General features: G+C 31.2%; 5 protein-coding genes across 8 annotated transcripts in view; 3 read left to right on the forward strand and 2 right to left on the reverse strand.

The window, feature by feature from the left end:
- Window positions 1-836: 836 nt before the first annotated feature.
- On the reverse strand, window positions 837-2662 carry LOC128390224 (tRNA (guanine(37)-N1)-methyltransferase-like). 4 transcript variants are annotated; one of them, XM_053349908.1, is made up of 2 exons: window positions 2517-2662; window positions 837-2381 (listed from the first exon to the last, which is right to left on the reverse strand). In XM_053349908.1, exon 2 carries the CDS (start codon window positions 2299-2301, stop codon window positions 916-918), a length of 1386 nt encoding a protein of 461 aa, XP_053205883.1. In that variant the 5' UTR covers window positions 2302-2381; window positions 2517-2662; the 3' UTR covers window positions 837-915. The 4 variants fall into 4 exon arrangements, with proteins under 4 accessions (XP_053205883.1, XP_053205885.1, XP_053205882.1 ...); XM_053349910.1 differs by having other exon boundaries at window positions 837-2371; window positions 2517-2655; XM_053349907.1 differs by having other exon boundaries at window positions 2510-2655.
- Window positions 2663-2765: 103 nt separating this feature from the next.
- Window positions 2766-4146, forward strand: LOC128390226 (glutamate--cysteine ligase regulatory subunit-like). Its single transcript, XM_053349913.1, has 3 exons — window positions 2766-2906; window positions 3153-3678; window positions 3741-4146. The coding sequence occupies exons 1-3, from the start codon at window positions 2793-2795 to the stop codon at window positions 3902-3904; spliced, it is 804 nt and encodes a 267-aa protein (XP_053205888.1). The 5' UTR covers window positions 2766-2792; the 3' UTR covers window positions 3905-4146.
- An 81-nt stretch (window positions 4147-4227) lies between these two features.
- Window positions 4228-5439, forward strand: LOC128390225 (rab-like protein 3). The gene has a single exon (XM_053349912.1). It carries the CDS (start codon window positions 4377-4379, stop codon window positions 5283-5285), a length of 909 nt encoding a protein of 302 aa, XP_053205887.1. The 5' UTR covers window positions 4228-4376; the 3' UTR covers window positions 5286-5439.
- The window catches only part of LOC128390222 (transmembrane protein 161B-like), a 38797-nt gene continuing 28901 nt past the window's right edge, over window positions 5282-15177 (reverse strand). The window contains 8 exon segments of the mRNA XM_053349906.1: window positions 5282-6149; window positions 6216-6390; window positions 6463-6547; window positions 6550-6572; window positions 6668-7036; window positions 7113-7293; window positions 7296-7522; window positions 7629-7729. Coding sequence (XP_053205881.1) covers window positions 5817-6149; window positions 6216-6390; window positions 6463-6547; window positions 6550-6572; window positions 6668-7036; window positions 7113-7293; window positions 7296-7522; window positions 7629-7729 — 1494 coding nt within the window. The 3' untranslated portion in view covers window positions 5282-5816.
- The window catches only part of LOC128390227 (protein O-mannosyl-transferase Tmtc3-like), a 93012-nt gene continuing 87782 nt past the window's right edge, over window positions 9948-15177 (forward strand). The window contains 2 exon segments of the mRNA XM_053349914.1: window positions 9948-11093; window positions 11964-12320. Coding sequence (XP_053205889.1) covers window positions 11082-11093; window positions 11964-12320 — 369 coding nt within the window. The 5' untranslated portion in view covers window positions 9948-11081.

Raw genomic sequence — 15177 nt, forward strand, 5'->3', positions numbered from 1 at the left:
CTGATTATATTGCCAATCTTTTTACAATCTTTCAAACCATAAACTTATCACAATCAAGTTAAATGATCACAATTGATAAGTAACAATTTAACAATTAAAGTAAAGGGTTAATTACTGACAATACCTTCTCACATCAGTATTTATCATTGAACAATTTACTTCTTAATTGTCATCTAATGATCAACATTTATGACATTGGATACACAAAAAAAAGGTTCAATGGTACAAAGGAAAACTTAATTGTGCTGATTATAATCACAATTAAGATTCCCATCATCAATATATACGCTCAAAGATAGTGGATTAAATTAGGTATAAAAGTAGGAATTAACTTTGTGTAAATCAGTCAATCGACAAGTGAACATTGTGAAAGTCAATTAGTATCGTGAATTAAACAAGAATCAACTTAATCAACTAATTATGTCTAAATTAACTGTTTCAATTTTAGTCCTAATTGTGGCCTTTGTTACCGTCCAATGTAAGCTTATCGACGAAGTCAATCTTATTGGAAGCCAATCAAATAAGGCAGCGGAAAGTTCAGCTGATGGATTGACCGGAGCGGTGGCTGGAGACGGACTTATCGGAAGTGTTAACGCTATCGGAGTCCAAGAAGACCAAAAAGCCGATGAGAAATCAGTTGAATCAAAGCCCGAGCCAAAGCCCGAGCCAAAGCCTGAACCAGCGGCAACCAAACCAGATCTGGAAGCCGAAGCTAAATCTATTGCCCAACCTCTTGTCGATCTTGTGGGAAAAATCCTTCCATAAATGGCAGAAAGGTCAGAAGAATCGTGAGACATCATAATGATTAGTGGATTGTAAAATTTCAATTAAGGAAATAAGACAATTAAAAATATATTATATATTTAAATTCTTAATCGTTCAATATTTTCAATACAAATCGATCAGAAAATGCAGTTAATTGGAAATTTTTTGCCTCTTAACTGTCCTTGTATCAAAAAGTACATCAATCGGTAATTTGAACGTTATTCTGAACATATCCTTGAATGGCGCTACTGCCCGAACCTTTTTCAACTCGTAATCACCAGGTAATTTTGATTTAATTGTTTCCTCGACAAGTAAAGGTATCGAATCAATCGGTGATCTGTCTCGCTTTAAAAAGGTATAACAATGTACCATCGGCGGTATTACCAAGGGTTGTAGGGAACTATCATCAACTTTATCAGCCAATAAGCCAACAAATGAATCGAGAAATTCAACCGCCATTCCTGGTAGATTCATGAGTACATGGTAAGTCGGTTTAATAACAAATTCTGTAACCTCAGGGGAAGCCCATGAGCTTAGAAGATCGTCTCGAACAACAGTTCTAACAAATTGTCGTGCATCCATATTGTGAGCTGTCAACTTGGAATCAACTTTATTCAACTTGGAATTAACTTTAAGCCAGTGGAAAGCATCAGGATTCAAATCGTTGGCCAGAACTCGACAGTTTCTCTTTGCCGCTGGTATAGCAAAAGGTCCAATACCAGCGAAAAGGTCATAAACAACGTCACGACATTTGTCCAATCGATTTAGGAATCGAGTGTGTTCCGTGTTCAGTCTTGGATTCCAATAGACTTTGGCAAAATCAAATTTAAATGTACAATTGTTTGAGTGAACGGTAACTTGGGTTCCAAGTTTATCTGAATCAGGTTTTTGGGCTAATATTTCATGGGAAAAATTTCTGAACTTGGTGTCAATAATTTCCGCTTTGTTGATAATCAGGCTAACAGTTGGATTTGTTTCCAATAAAACTTGACCAATCAAATCTTTATATTGTAATTTCTCATCTCTTAGATTAACGTGTAATATATGACCAATTATCGACCAAGATTTGACCCTTTTCTCCTCATCAGGGAAAATGGCATCAATTATATCATGAACATTATAATTTCCAAAATTCAACTCAATCTCTTTCCAATGTAAAACAATTTCTTTGTACTTTTCAGTCAACATTTTCACAACTCTCTCATCTAAATTGTCCACTGATTTGACTAGATCAGGATTGAGTAGAATCATCTTATTACTGGAATGGCGATCAGTTTTCTCACCGTCACCATCATGAGTAATTTTGTGATCAGTTGATGAATCATTTGATTGGAAACATTGAATTGTATCAATTCCTTTAACGGTCAAGTATTGAGATTTTAAATGTTTGGCAATATTTTGGATAAATTTATCTTCCACCACAATATAAGGTACTTTGATTGTCTTCCGGAATAAAGTATGATCCAATTTAGTTAAATTAGCGACACATGAAGGCGGTTTCAAGATGGAATCGACGGAGGCCAATGTAGGTGACATTTTCCAAGTAGAAACAGTTAGAAGGGTTTTCTTTAATTTAACAAAATGTCGTCGCAATTGTCTGGTGAATCTAAAAAAAGCTTAATGACGAGAAAACAAAAACCAACAATTAACAATTAGATCATCATTAGGGTAAACCAAAAGATTAACTCTGATTGAGGCAAACAAGAGCAACAATTAACAGGTCATAAGATAATTAAAGGCTTACAATTTACCGTAGTCATGAAAATTGAGAATCCTGAGTGAATTATTATTATTATTTTATTGAATTTCTGTTATTCCAATCACTCAATGTTTACTTGTTTTGATGTTGTTGTTGTTGTTTTGATTTGGTAGTCAAGGATGATTATCTTAATTCACTTTTAATGTCACATTGATTAGATAACAATTAGTAAATGTATCCTGTTGTACTTGATTCCAAGAGAAAGTGAAACAAAATATTAATTACTTTATATTTAATATAGTAATCAAAGTGAAGGTGGTTAAACAAAATGGAGTCAAATCAACACTTGGAAACAAAAGTTAATCAAATTTACATCGACACTGGTAATTTACTTCAAAGTGAACAGGTTAAACGACAAGCGACACTTTTGCCCGATGAAGAGGTGAGTTTTAATTAGAATTAAAAACAATTAAATCAATTTAATTTGTGAAGAAAAGAGAATAGAAAAAAAATTCTTTTCTCTTTCAATGGTAAACATGTGAGAAGAACAAAAAATTGTATAGAGTTTCTAACATGTGATTTTTTTGTTCTTTTCTCTGTTGAGTTTACATTTCACTCTAAAAATGGAACAATTTATGTTTTTAGTTGATTAATTGTTCTTTTTAATTGTTTATTCTCTAACTTTTAGGCGATTACTGGATTGAATATCGCTGTTGGTTATTGGAAAAGTAGGAACCAGTTGACTACAATTGAAAATGATTCTAAATTGATTATAAGCCAATGTTTTGGTTTACCAAAGGAGAAAATTGATCCACAATTACGAGAAAACTGTAAAATTACAGTTAAATTGTTCATCTACGATGAGATAATTAATCTACTTGATGATGCTCTTGATTTTATTCTCAAATCTTTGAACACTGATTACTTGGATTCTTTGATAATTGCTATCCAATCAACCGGAGAAACCAAATTAACCATGGATAAGATTAAACGTCTTTGGAATTGTGCTGAAAAGATTGACCTTAAACAGGTTCGAGATATTGGATTATCTGATTTGGATACACCACAATTGTCAGAATTGTATCAATCGGCCAAGCTAATTAAACCCTCCAGCAATCAAATTAACCTTGAATCGTGTTGTGTTATACCTTCAGAGATGAAGGAATTTGCTCAAAACAATAACGTTAAATTGTTGACCCATAATGATCCCAAAGGTAAACCGATAATCACTAATTTTCTCAGCCTTTTAACTTTTGATTATCTTTCCTTTTATTAGATTTCTTGGCCGATGATAAATTCAGACAATTAATTTCATCCTGTGGTTTTGACAATCCATCTAAATGGTCAAGATTCTGGATCGCCAGATACACTAGTCTACAGAAACACAAAGGAATCGTTCAAAACAAAGGATACATTTTATCGGCCAAAAAAAGCTCTTAATCATCAACCATAACAACACCAACAATTAAAGTCAATTACAATTACGAGAACAACAAAACAAAAACAAAAAAGATTCACAATCGCGACCAAGAACCTTAAAGAAAATCATCAATCAGATGCTTGGAATGTCCAATCACAAGTCCGTCAACTAATTGAATCAAAACACTAACTGAATTTATTGTCAAATTAATCAGGAAAAAAAAAGTTCAAATGATTAAAAATTAAAAAGAAAACAAAACTAATCAACTTTGATTAATTTTCGGTTCCAATGTTTAGAAATTTAAACTTCCCTCCAAACCGAATGTCCAATCAAATGTGATCCATATGATCAAAGATTCAACAACATTGAAGATCAATGATCAACTTTAGTTCAGAATTTAATTGTTATCTATTTTTCTAATATAATTGTTTATTTATTGTTAATCATTTTTAATTATCTTTAAGTGTCACTCCAGTTAATCAACAGGGTTCAATGTCAATTCGTGATAAATTTCGTGATCAAATTCATGATCGGATAAAAGTGTTGGTCTTGGGCGATTCCGGTGTTGGTAAATCATGTTTGGTTAATTTGATTTGCAAGACTAACCTTTGGTCAAAGCCAAGCTGGACAATCGGTTGTTCAATTGAGATTTTACTCCATCAATTTAACGAGGGAACACCAAACCATCGGAGCTGCCTAATTGAATTATGGGATATCGGTGGTTACAAGACTCATTCAACTGCAAGAAATTTATTCTATCAATCTTATCATGGAATCATTTTAGTTCATGATTTAACTAATCGTAAATCTTATATTAATCTTCGTAAATGGTTGGGTGAGGTTCTCACTACCACCGAATCAACTACAAGTGGGTCAACTTCAATGGTTCCCTCATCACCTCCAATCTTAAATTCCACTGGTTATAATATGTCATCATCTTCATTTAATTCAAACTCTTTCGGTGCTGGAATCAATACTTCACCTTTAAATACAACTAATAATTATCGAGATCATTCAAATATATCGACAACCTATTCACCAAGTCAACAATTATCATCTTCTCTATCTTCACCCTTACTCTCCACTGTCACTTCTCCCGATGAGTTTGACATCGAAATATTTGCTGGTAAAAATATTCCCGTTCTTGTGGTTGGAACTAAAAAAGATCTTATCAGTCAAGAGATTAACAGGCCACCTCGAACTTCAACTCTTACCGAAGAGTGTGGTGCCTATGAGATAGAAATTAATTGCCTTGATAATCGAGCTTTCGCTCCGGGATTAACTAATTGTGCTGAATTAACTCGTTTCTTTGATAAAGTTATCGAAAGGAAATACACTTTATCCGATCGAATTAAATCAAATAGTTTACTCTTTAATAGTAAACGATCTTATCTCGATTAATTTGATCCAATCCAATTTTAATCCAATCGTTAATTGTACCATTCCGTTGATATAATTTATACAATACAAATCTTGTTTATCCACATGAAACTTTAACTGTCCTGTTGTCACCTTCAAACGAATTGATCAACAATAAATTTCACTATTGATCGGATCTCTTTTTCCCTTTTTTCAACTGTAATTCAACAAACAACAAATCAATTGCAATCGATTTTGAGTAAAATCAACAGTTGGGAAAACAATCTAATTAGGAGTTGATCAAATTGTCACTTTGATATTTATGATAGTAATTGTGAAGCAATTGATTTGCTTTTTACATTTGTTAAAGTAAATTAGCTTATTGATTAGAGACTAGATTTCTGGTAATGGTAAAAATTGATTACTACTAAAGAGTCCAAAATAATTTGGATAGTAAAATTTGTTTCAATGAAACGGGGCAGTGGTTATGATGATGAGGAATATAAATGATTTAGATTTTTATACCAAAAGGTATAAAAGATTAACTAATTTATCACAACTAAATTAACTCATCTAGGATCTTTCGGTTTCTCTACTAAAATAAGAGTGATAAATGAAACCAATTACACTGGTGGTAAACCAAACCACCGAAAGCCACCAAGACATGTAACCAAGGATTCCTCTGAAGAATATTGGATTGAAAATAGCTTTTAACTCTTTGAGACTGAATTGATCCGATGAACCAAATTGATAAGCTTCAGATTGTCCACTTGATTGACCAGTAAATAAGCTTGTCCATTGATAGTCTCCCATATTTTTCATCAAAATTCCAGTGAAAAGAATCAACAAAAGTGGACAAACGTATTGGAGGCAAACAACACACAGATAATAAAATACTCCTGAAACCTGTGGATAGAATTTCAAAAACATTGTGAATTCAATTGTAAGAACAATATTTTTTCGGATAATTACCGTTCGTTGAATAACTTCAGTTTTAATTTTACCCGATTCTCGAGTTAATTTACTTAATTTACGCGGAGCTAAGTTCAAATAGGCTTGTAGATACTTTGGCATCAGAATGAGACGGAATATCATGATTGAAAGGATGACGGCGATTCGAAGAGTGTCAAATGTGACCGGAGTCATTCTGTCATAATGGAAGAAAGAAATTTAGATGAATAATTGATGAAATGCTGTTGAAACGATCAAGCGAACTTACAAAACTCCCCTATTAGGCCATTCTTTTTCGGTGAAATATCCACGACCGATAGGTTTGATCCACAAGAGAATAATAATTAAAGGGAAATAAAAGCTGTATGGAACAAAAGTCTTTCCAAAGGAGAGAAGAATAGAATTAAAAAATAGAATTAGAATGGAAATTGGGTCACCAATTAATCATTAGGATGCATGACAATTACACATACTGTCTAATTGGTTTTCCTTCAGCATATTCTAATGAATCTTTGTGCATTTGAGCAAATCGAAGACCAGGAAAGATGAAAAGAGCACCAATGAGTCCGCTCCAAACCGCAAGCCAAAATTTGAAAAGCAATTTAGATGTGACACCTTTGGTACTTTCATGGAGACCATGAGCCTCAAAGAATTGAGTAGCACTTGAATTAAAGGAAGAATAGGCTGGATTCAATCCAAATTCGAGAAAATTTTCGTCAGCAATTAGAACAATCATTGAGAAAAGAAAGAAAAGGCAACCAGACACTAGACACATTGAACGTTCACCAATAGCATCATCATTTCCTTGGAAATAGATTCCAGTTATGGATAGTAAAAGTTTTCTACAATTAAGAAAGAGAAAAATACTAATTAGAATAGAGTCAAATTGGTTAAACGATAGTGTGTTACGGTACTTACGTAGTGAAACCAATGACAAGAAGACACCAAATTAGACTGAGATTCATTTCCCGACTTGCGGGTATCAAATAATATTGGACTTCGGAAATAATGTACACCAATGATGCATATAAGGCAAAATCAATTAACCATTGGTATTCTTTGTAAAAATTTAACTGAATTAAATCAATTGGATGAACTTTTCCGCTTCCAAAGTGAGTGATAACTTTTTAGAGACCATGTTATCGTCTATTTTACTTTTATCAGATCGATTTCCTTTCTTCCCTCTATGTGATACCTGTTTGGGTGTCTTGGATTTGCCGTGTTTACCATTTTTATCATCGCTTTGTTGTTGAGCTTTTCTTTCACTTTCTAATGTAGCAATACCACGTTTAATTTGCTGTTCTGTTGGTTGAAGATATCTCACTAATCTGTAATGAAGAAAGAAACATGATTCAACAGAAATTGATACAAATTGGAATCAGAAAATGGTTGCTTTTTGGTAGATTGACACAGATAAATTGAATGACCACTAACCGATGAGCAAGTAGCCATCGAGCGAAAGAGTAATGAATAGCGAATTTATGTAAAATACTCAACATCACCATTGTCACAACCAATTGGATACCAAGAATAGCCTAAGGGAAATAAAAAAGAAAACAAGAGAAAAAGAAAACAAAAATAAGAAATCAATTCATTTGAATATTATAATAGACTTACCATTGTTAATTGTACAATTAGAAACAATCTATTTTCTATCCAGATAAGTGATGAGATTTAATTGTTACCATAGAAAAACAAAGATGTGATGAGTTGAAAAAAAAGGTCCAAATAGAAAACCCAATTGAACAAGATTGAAGATGTTTATAAATGATGATGATACAAGTGAAGAAGAAGAAAACAAGATGAAACAATATTAACGATCCATGATTGATCATCAACCCATAATAAGTGATCAACAGATAAACTAATAAGAATTAGAGATTGAAAAAGAAACAATTAACTCAACTATTGGAAGTTAAAAAGTAAATCAGTTTCAAAAGCACAATAATAACAACATAAGAGCAAAAGATTTACAGAAGCACGAGAAAGAGTAACCATGGAGACACTTACAAAAAAGGAACGAAATTAAATCTGAAGAATTGGAAACTCAAATCAATTCTACTAATCGGAAATTAGTGAGAACAATTTGAAGAAATTAAAAGGTGACGATCCAAGTTGAACAATGGTAGAAAATTGATCAACGAGCAATAGTAAAGAAAAACAATCAAAGAGAAACAATTAAATGAAATGAAGCATAACAGTTGTCGACATCTTTGTACCAATAGAATAGTGAAATTTATCTGGACATCATGAATTCGGACAATTGCCTGGAAAAGTAAACAAGATACCAAATACATTAATCGATATTTTCAAAGGTAAACAAATATTAAATTACTGTTGATGAGAGGAAGAGGATGAAGACAAGAAGGATGAGAAATATGAATTGGATGAAAAGAGAGAGAGAGAGAGAAAAAAACCTTAACAATTCCATAAGAATTAGAAATAGATACAAACTAAGGTAGAAAGAGGAAAAAAAGTTGAAACCTCTGATTCTCTGTCAACCTTGTCAAAAGTCATCTGTCTGAATAGAAATACAATTTCAGTTTGTTTACCAAAGTGAAAGTAAATGTAAGAAGATGAAGAAAGAGACAGAGACAGAGAAGAAACAAAAAAAATGTCAGTTCAAAGAACATGAACTAACAAAGAGAACCTAAAATTATATCAACAATAACAAGAGAGAAAAAAGAATTACCTAAAAAAAGGAAAACAATCTTTTCCAATCTCACCAAAGAAGAGAAAAAAAATAGCATCACAACAAAGTCTTTTCCCTGGAAAATTCCAACCCGTTGAGCCATCACATGGGAAGAAGAGAGAATCCAAAATTGACCAGCAACAATTAACAATCCACTTGAATAGATGATGGAATTGACCAGTGAGAGAGAGAGAGAGAGACTTAATCCAACATGACATTTGACCAACGAAAAGTATATGAAGTCCAGACATAGAAGAGGGAAAAAAATCAATCAAGATCATTGTTGAAATAAAATTGTCAAGTTAATTACTGTCTCAAAATTAGATTAACACTCATATCATGATTACCATTACATGATAAAATACAGAAAAGAGGTGGACACATCCAAGTGAATCAAATGTAAGTTTATATCTTTTCAATCACTAAATCATGTTGACCATTTACCATAACAATTACGTTTCATCTTTGGAGCTTCTCTCTTTCTCTCCATCTCTCTCTCTCTCCTTTCAATTAGTTGGAGAGAATAAGGTAAATAAAAGATTGAATCAGGCTAATTGTTGAATGAATATGAATTGAATTTCCAATTAACATCTCATGTTTAACATGATACCAATGTTAATGTTAATTGAATGAATCAAATTGACGATCCACCAAAGTGACGCTATAATAGTGACGTTACAATGAGAACCGTTACTAACAGAATCCAAATTTCTATGTCAACCACACGAAGAAAGGTACAAATATCCGAGAGAGAGAGAGAGATTTCCTCTTCCATTCCTAAATCATTGTAGGCCTAAAGTGAGAGAAAAGAAAGAGAAATAAAAGAGAATAGAATATTAAAGCTAAAAGAGAATAGAAGAAAAAAATTCTACAGAAAAAGAAAGAGAAAAAGAGAGACAGAGGTGATTCTTTCAATCGGATCGATAAATGGAATTAGACTGAATATACTTACGCATACTCTAGATGAGGATGATGAGAAGATGAAGATGAAGATAAAAAGGGAGAGAGAGAGAGAGAAAAAAAAAAAGAAGAAGAGAAATAACAAAAACACCAAACAGAAAAGGAAAACAACTCACATGGAGTAGAAAAAGTCACCGAAAAACATTAACCTTTCAGAGAAGAAAAAATAATAGAAAAGTTTCAAATTCTCTGACAATCATCATCTCTAAATTACCGACAATTAACTGCAAGAATTAAATGTTCACTTGGAATAAGAAATCAACAGAAAAACCAAAACAACAATTAACAAGTGAAAGAAAAACATATTAACCTTTCACCGGTAGATGTCATTGGAATTTTAATTAACCCTTTTGATAAGAACGAAATTTTTTTTATTATGTGTTCCCTATTTCTTCATTGGATTCACCCAACAATTATTGTTATAATTAACTAATTGTTGATCTTTTACTCTTGTGAAGATTAATGTCTAAATCTACCAGTTAAATCGCCATCATCATCAGTACAATTTTATTGACTATCCAAAGAGATTCAACTTACTCTTGACACTTTTTCTGTTTTTGTGACAATTTTTGTTTTCTCTTTTCTCATTTTACCGACTTTCCTTTAATTTTTCCATGACAATTAAGTGTCACAATTAACTGACAACAATTGAAACATCGACTTACCGGTGTCTCTTTATCTATTGGACTGTTTTAAATTGTACACGATCGTTGGATCCATGGATTAGATGGACTTGCGGATTTTCCCAGTTACACCATTGGACAAATTTTAATCTCTACTTTTAATCTTAATCTTTGTCCTTTTATTATCATTTAATTTGTTGTAACATCATTAAGATAATCATCAACATCCAATGGTTAACAACATTTTATATAAATGTAATTGTCTCTCTCTCTTTCACTTGTGGTCATCATTACCTAACAACAGTAGTTACCAATCATCATCATCATCAACATCATAATTACCATACGAAACCATTAACCATCATCAGTATCCTCGATATATTTGTGTGTGTATGTGTGAATTTCATTTGAATTTATGTTACAATACACATTAAAATAACAGTTATTAATGGAAAGAGAATCAACGATTAACGAACAACCATTATAATCATCATCATCATCATCATCAAAATCTCTAATCTGAATATTCACCAACACAAATTGTGAAACGAAAATTAATTCACCAAGACAAGAGGAAAAAGAAAAGACTATTAACCAAGGAATCAATTGAAAATGAATGTAAAGGTAACATCATTAAACAATTACCTTTTTTTATTCTATTCTTCGTTTCAACATTTCGTCTCTCTCTCAGCATTTCCCTCCTTTTCTTCACCACCACCACCACCCCAACCACCGCCACTATTAAGAGCGTAAAGAGCTTAATCAAATTGTATATATTAACCACCAATATAATCAACCATTATCTCTCCCGGTTGTTTTATATTATCTACTTTTTTGTTTTGTTCTGCTTGTGGTATACTCAATATCTATTCAGTGAATATTGAATTTGCCTTCCCAACCAACCCAAAAATCATTAATCGTTTTGCATCGTAACACAATTAAATTGACGTTTAACCGGCAATACATTGATAGAAATTCATTCACCATCAGTACAATACACATAATAACCAATGAACTTTACATTTTCTCATTAGACTCAGGTAATAATAATATTCTTATTATTATCAGTAGGTAAAGTTGGTGAAAGTTCCAATAATTTCAGGCTCCATCAACATGATCACCAGGGAATGAGATGGAGAGATTAAATGTTGTAATAATTCATTTGCCTGGTTAAGAACAATCAACCAGTAAAGCAATAATCAATTACTCATTCTTATCAATGATTATCAAATACATAAATGATGATAATGATGCTGAGAAATGAATGATAACCAATGAAAAAAAAAACTTGAAACAAAATCTCATTTCGTTATGTATTAATATCTAATATTAACCATAGATAATTATAATCTTCCTCATTTTCCCCAATTTATACATGATAATCAATCAATTTGTAATCATTGATCAATATAAGAGACATTCAATTGTTAATGTTTAATATCGAGTCAAAATTTAATTGTTATCATTTTCGTGATATTTTTTTGTTGTTTACAGAAAATGATATTCAATGGTAAATCAGCTGATAGCATTTCCACCACCGGCATCATGACATCACCAACAACCATGACCAATATAAGTGTTTCAAGAGTGAAAAGTGCTCCAGTTTATTGTGAGGCTAAAAATAGCCATTCAACTGACCAATTAAAAGTAATGGATTGGATTAAAGTTAATCGGATACAATTAACAACCCTTTTGATTGCTCTTGTTTCATTTATCTGTTTTATCCCATCAATTTCAAACGATTTTGTGTTTGATGATATACCAACAATAATCAATAACAAAGATATTCGTCCGGAGAAAAGTTTAATAAGAATATTTTTCAACGATTTCTGGGGAACACCAATTAACAAGGTGAGTTACAAACAATTAACTGACCAACAAACAATACAAACTAAAGTTAACGTTATTATTATGTTACATAAGAGATTAACATTGACATTAACATTGAGTAGTTAATTATCAACATTACTATGCTTTAGACTATCAATACTTTAATAATAATTGTCGATAATATTTAATCCGATTGGATTACTATTGATTCAGTATTTTAAAAGTTTTTCCAATCAGAATTGTTTATCTCATCAATTTACTTTCTCCTCCATGTCCAGTATTTTGTTACTTCCTCTTTCTTATGGTCATTTCATAATCAACCAAATGTGAAACCGTTAAGCATAAAAACGAGCAAATGAAAAAGTTGGACAATCTTAAGACTCTTCACTTTCCTCTCATCAACATCATCATCATCATCATCATCTTTCATCATTCTCTTTCATCTTTGTTTACCTTCATTGATTATAATTATTTCTCTCTGAGTTCTTAGTCCAGTTTATCGTTGATTCATTCCCTTGTTTATCCATGTGTTTCTGTGTGTGTGTCAGTCTTCATCTTCCATGTGTATAATATGTGGATAGTCTTCTGTTTAATTTCATCTATTATTTGTTTCTTCTTGTCTATTCATTTTCTCTTCCTAATCATCATTATCCCTCCTCCCTCTCTCTTACTGTCCATCGTTTTTATCTTGACCATCTTCACAACTTTTCTGTTTATCTTTGCGCCTGTCGTCTATTCTCATCACGAAGATTTCATCATTATCATCAGATGATAATGATAATAATACAACCTGAAATAACCTAGAACCCAGTCTTTGGTCAATATCATTGTCATTACTGTTTATTAGGTAGAAATCATATTCTTGTATTTTTAGTCATCATCGATATTGATGTTTATCTCAACGAAAGAGAGGAAAAAGAAGAAAAAAATTCTCTATTTTCTTTATTCATCAAAGAATCTGTAAGTAAATAATGATTCCTAGTGACATATTTATGCCTTTTCCATGATTACTATTATTATTATCACCTCGATCACCATTATTACAATTATTGTTCGTTATTTATACTCAACATTTTGTTATTATCTATCAAGATAAAGTGATAATTCAGCTCGAAGCAACCAAAGAAATAAAAAAGAAAGCATGACAATATTAGTAGAGAGAAAGAGATAGAAAGAGAAAGGGTGAGAAAAAAAACAAAAAGAAAATGATAAATTCAGTGAAAATTGAATTGATAACTCAATAGGAATAAACATTCACCATGAGAAAGAGTAAAAGTGAAAAATATTATTTCACTTGAATTATGATAAGCAATTTTTTTCCTCTTCTATCATCATGAACTTTGCTTCAGGTCAAATTGAAAATCGATATCCGCAAATGAGTTAAATGGCCTTAATTAACTTGAAAATTTTCCCCTAGGCATCAGGTAAACATGGTTTTACTCCCAATATTGCATAATATTGTTAATCTAACTAAATATCATTAAACATAACAATAAACAAATGTGTTATTCTGATTATCATGATAATCAGAATGATATTTTGTTCTGATTCTCAATGAAACCATGATAAAAGTATATGGATACACACAAAAGTAGTTGATTACTAATGAACTATGTCAATAAATACATAAGTAAATGTAATTATTATCATTCAATATTATTGAACCTTTCATTTGTTTTATTCGTATTCATTAGTATGAACTTTATTCATGATAATAAGCTCAGAACATGGTACCATAGGAATGAGAGTGTTCATGATTCTATTGAATTGGCATATAACAAAAATCACAAGCTAAAGATCAGTAACTAGGTAATTCTAACATTCACCAAGAATAAAAGTTCTGTTGATGATATTGAGAACAAAACAAAATATTATTCCACTAATAATCTCTACTCAGTTGAAATGTAATTCTATTGGTAATAAATTAATCATGATACATTAGTGAGAATGAGAGATGAAATCTGATAATTCTGATTAATAATTAATTTAGATTCGATAAAAAAAAATTGAAGATAATTCATGTTCTTAAGATAAAGTTAATGTAATAATAATTTTTCATCCAATATCTTGATTTATTTTTCTTGGAGTGAAAAGTTATCACTAATAGGAAAGCTCAATATCTTATTCAGTTATCATGTTTATTATCAGGAAATGTGATTAATGATGAATTTTTCAAGACTTGTAAAAGAATCACAGTCCAAGCAATTTTATCTTGAAGGGAGAGAGATAATTTTATTTCCTCTTCCTCCTCATCAAATTGTTATTTCATATTGACAACTCGACGATTGGTAAGAATATATTGATAAATTTAATCAATATCTTCATGTGGTTATCTGAGTAATCTATTATTCATTAGCATATATTGTCTAATGTAATAACAATACAGATAATCATGATGAAAATAATGATAATACTAATGAATTATCAAGTAGTCAAGATGAATAATTAATTTGCTCCAATTTAATATTTACCGACAAATCGTAATATATATTAATATTATGGCAAATAGAAGGTTAATTTCTTACTGAATTATTTTGACTTGAAATGAAAATTTCACTTTATCCTTTGCACTGAATTTCAGGTAAAATGATCATGGTTCTTATCTCATTCCAATGAATAATTTAAACTAACAACAAAATTCACTTTGCAATGAAAATGATTTTGTCCAAGTTTCTAATACATATCATGACATTTACTTGGAACTTTTTTTTTCCTTTTAAGCTTCTGATATAATTTCCTATTAGATGAACTGACTTTTACTTTACCCAAAGTTATCTCAAAGGATTTGAAGATAAATTTATATAAGAAAATGATTCTGATGGTTCTTGGTAAACTTTTCATGATGATGATGATGATGATTCTGATGATAATGATAATG

This window comes from Panonychus citri, unplaced genomic scaffold (assembly GCF_014898815.1).
Source record: "Panonychus citri isolate SS breed McGregor unplaced genomic scaffold, ASM1489881v1 Contig00116, whole genome shotgun sequence".
Taxonomy (NCBI): Eukaryota; Metazoa; Arthropoda; class Arachnida; order Trombidiformes; family Tetranychidae; genus Panonychus; species Panonychus citri.

Coding starts and splice junctions, on each gene's coding strand:
- LOC128390226 (XM_053349913.1), top strand. CDS start 2,793: ATGGAGTCAAATCAACACTTGGAAACAAAAGTTAATCAAATTTACATC. Junction 2,907..3,152: donor CACTTTTGCCCGATGAAGAG/GTGAGTTTTAAT, acceptor TCTAACTTTTAG/GCGATTACTGGATTGAATAT. Junction 3,679..3,740: donor GACCCATAATGATCCCAAAG/GTAAACCGATAA, acceptor TCCTTTTATTAG/ATTTCTTGGCCGATGATAAA.
- LOC128390225 (XM_053349912.1), top strand. CDS start 4,377: ATGTCAATTCGTGATAAATTTCGTGATCAAATTCATGATCGGATAAAA.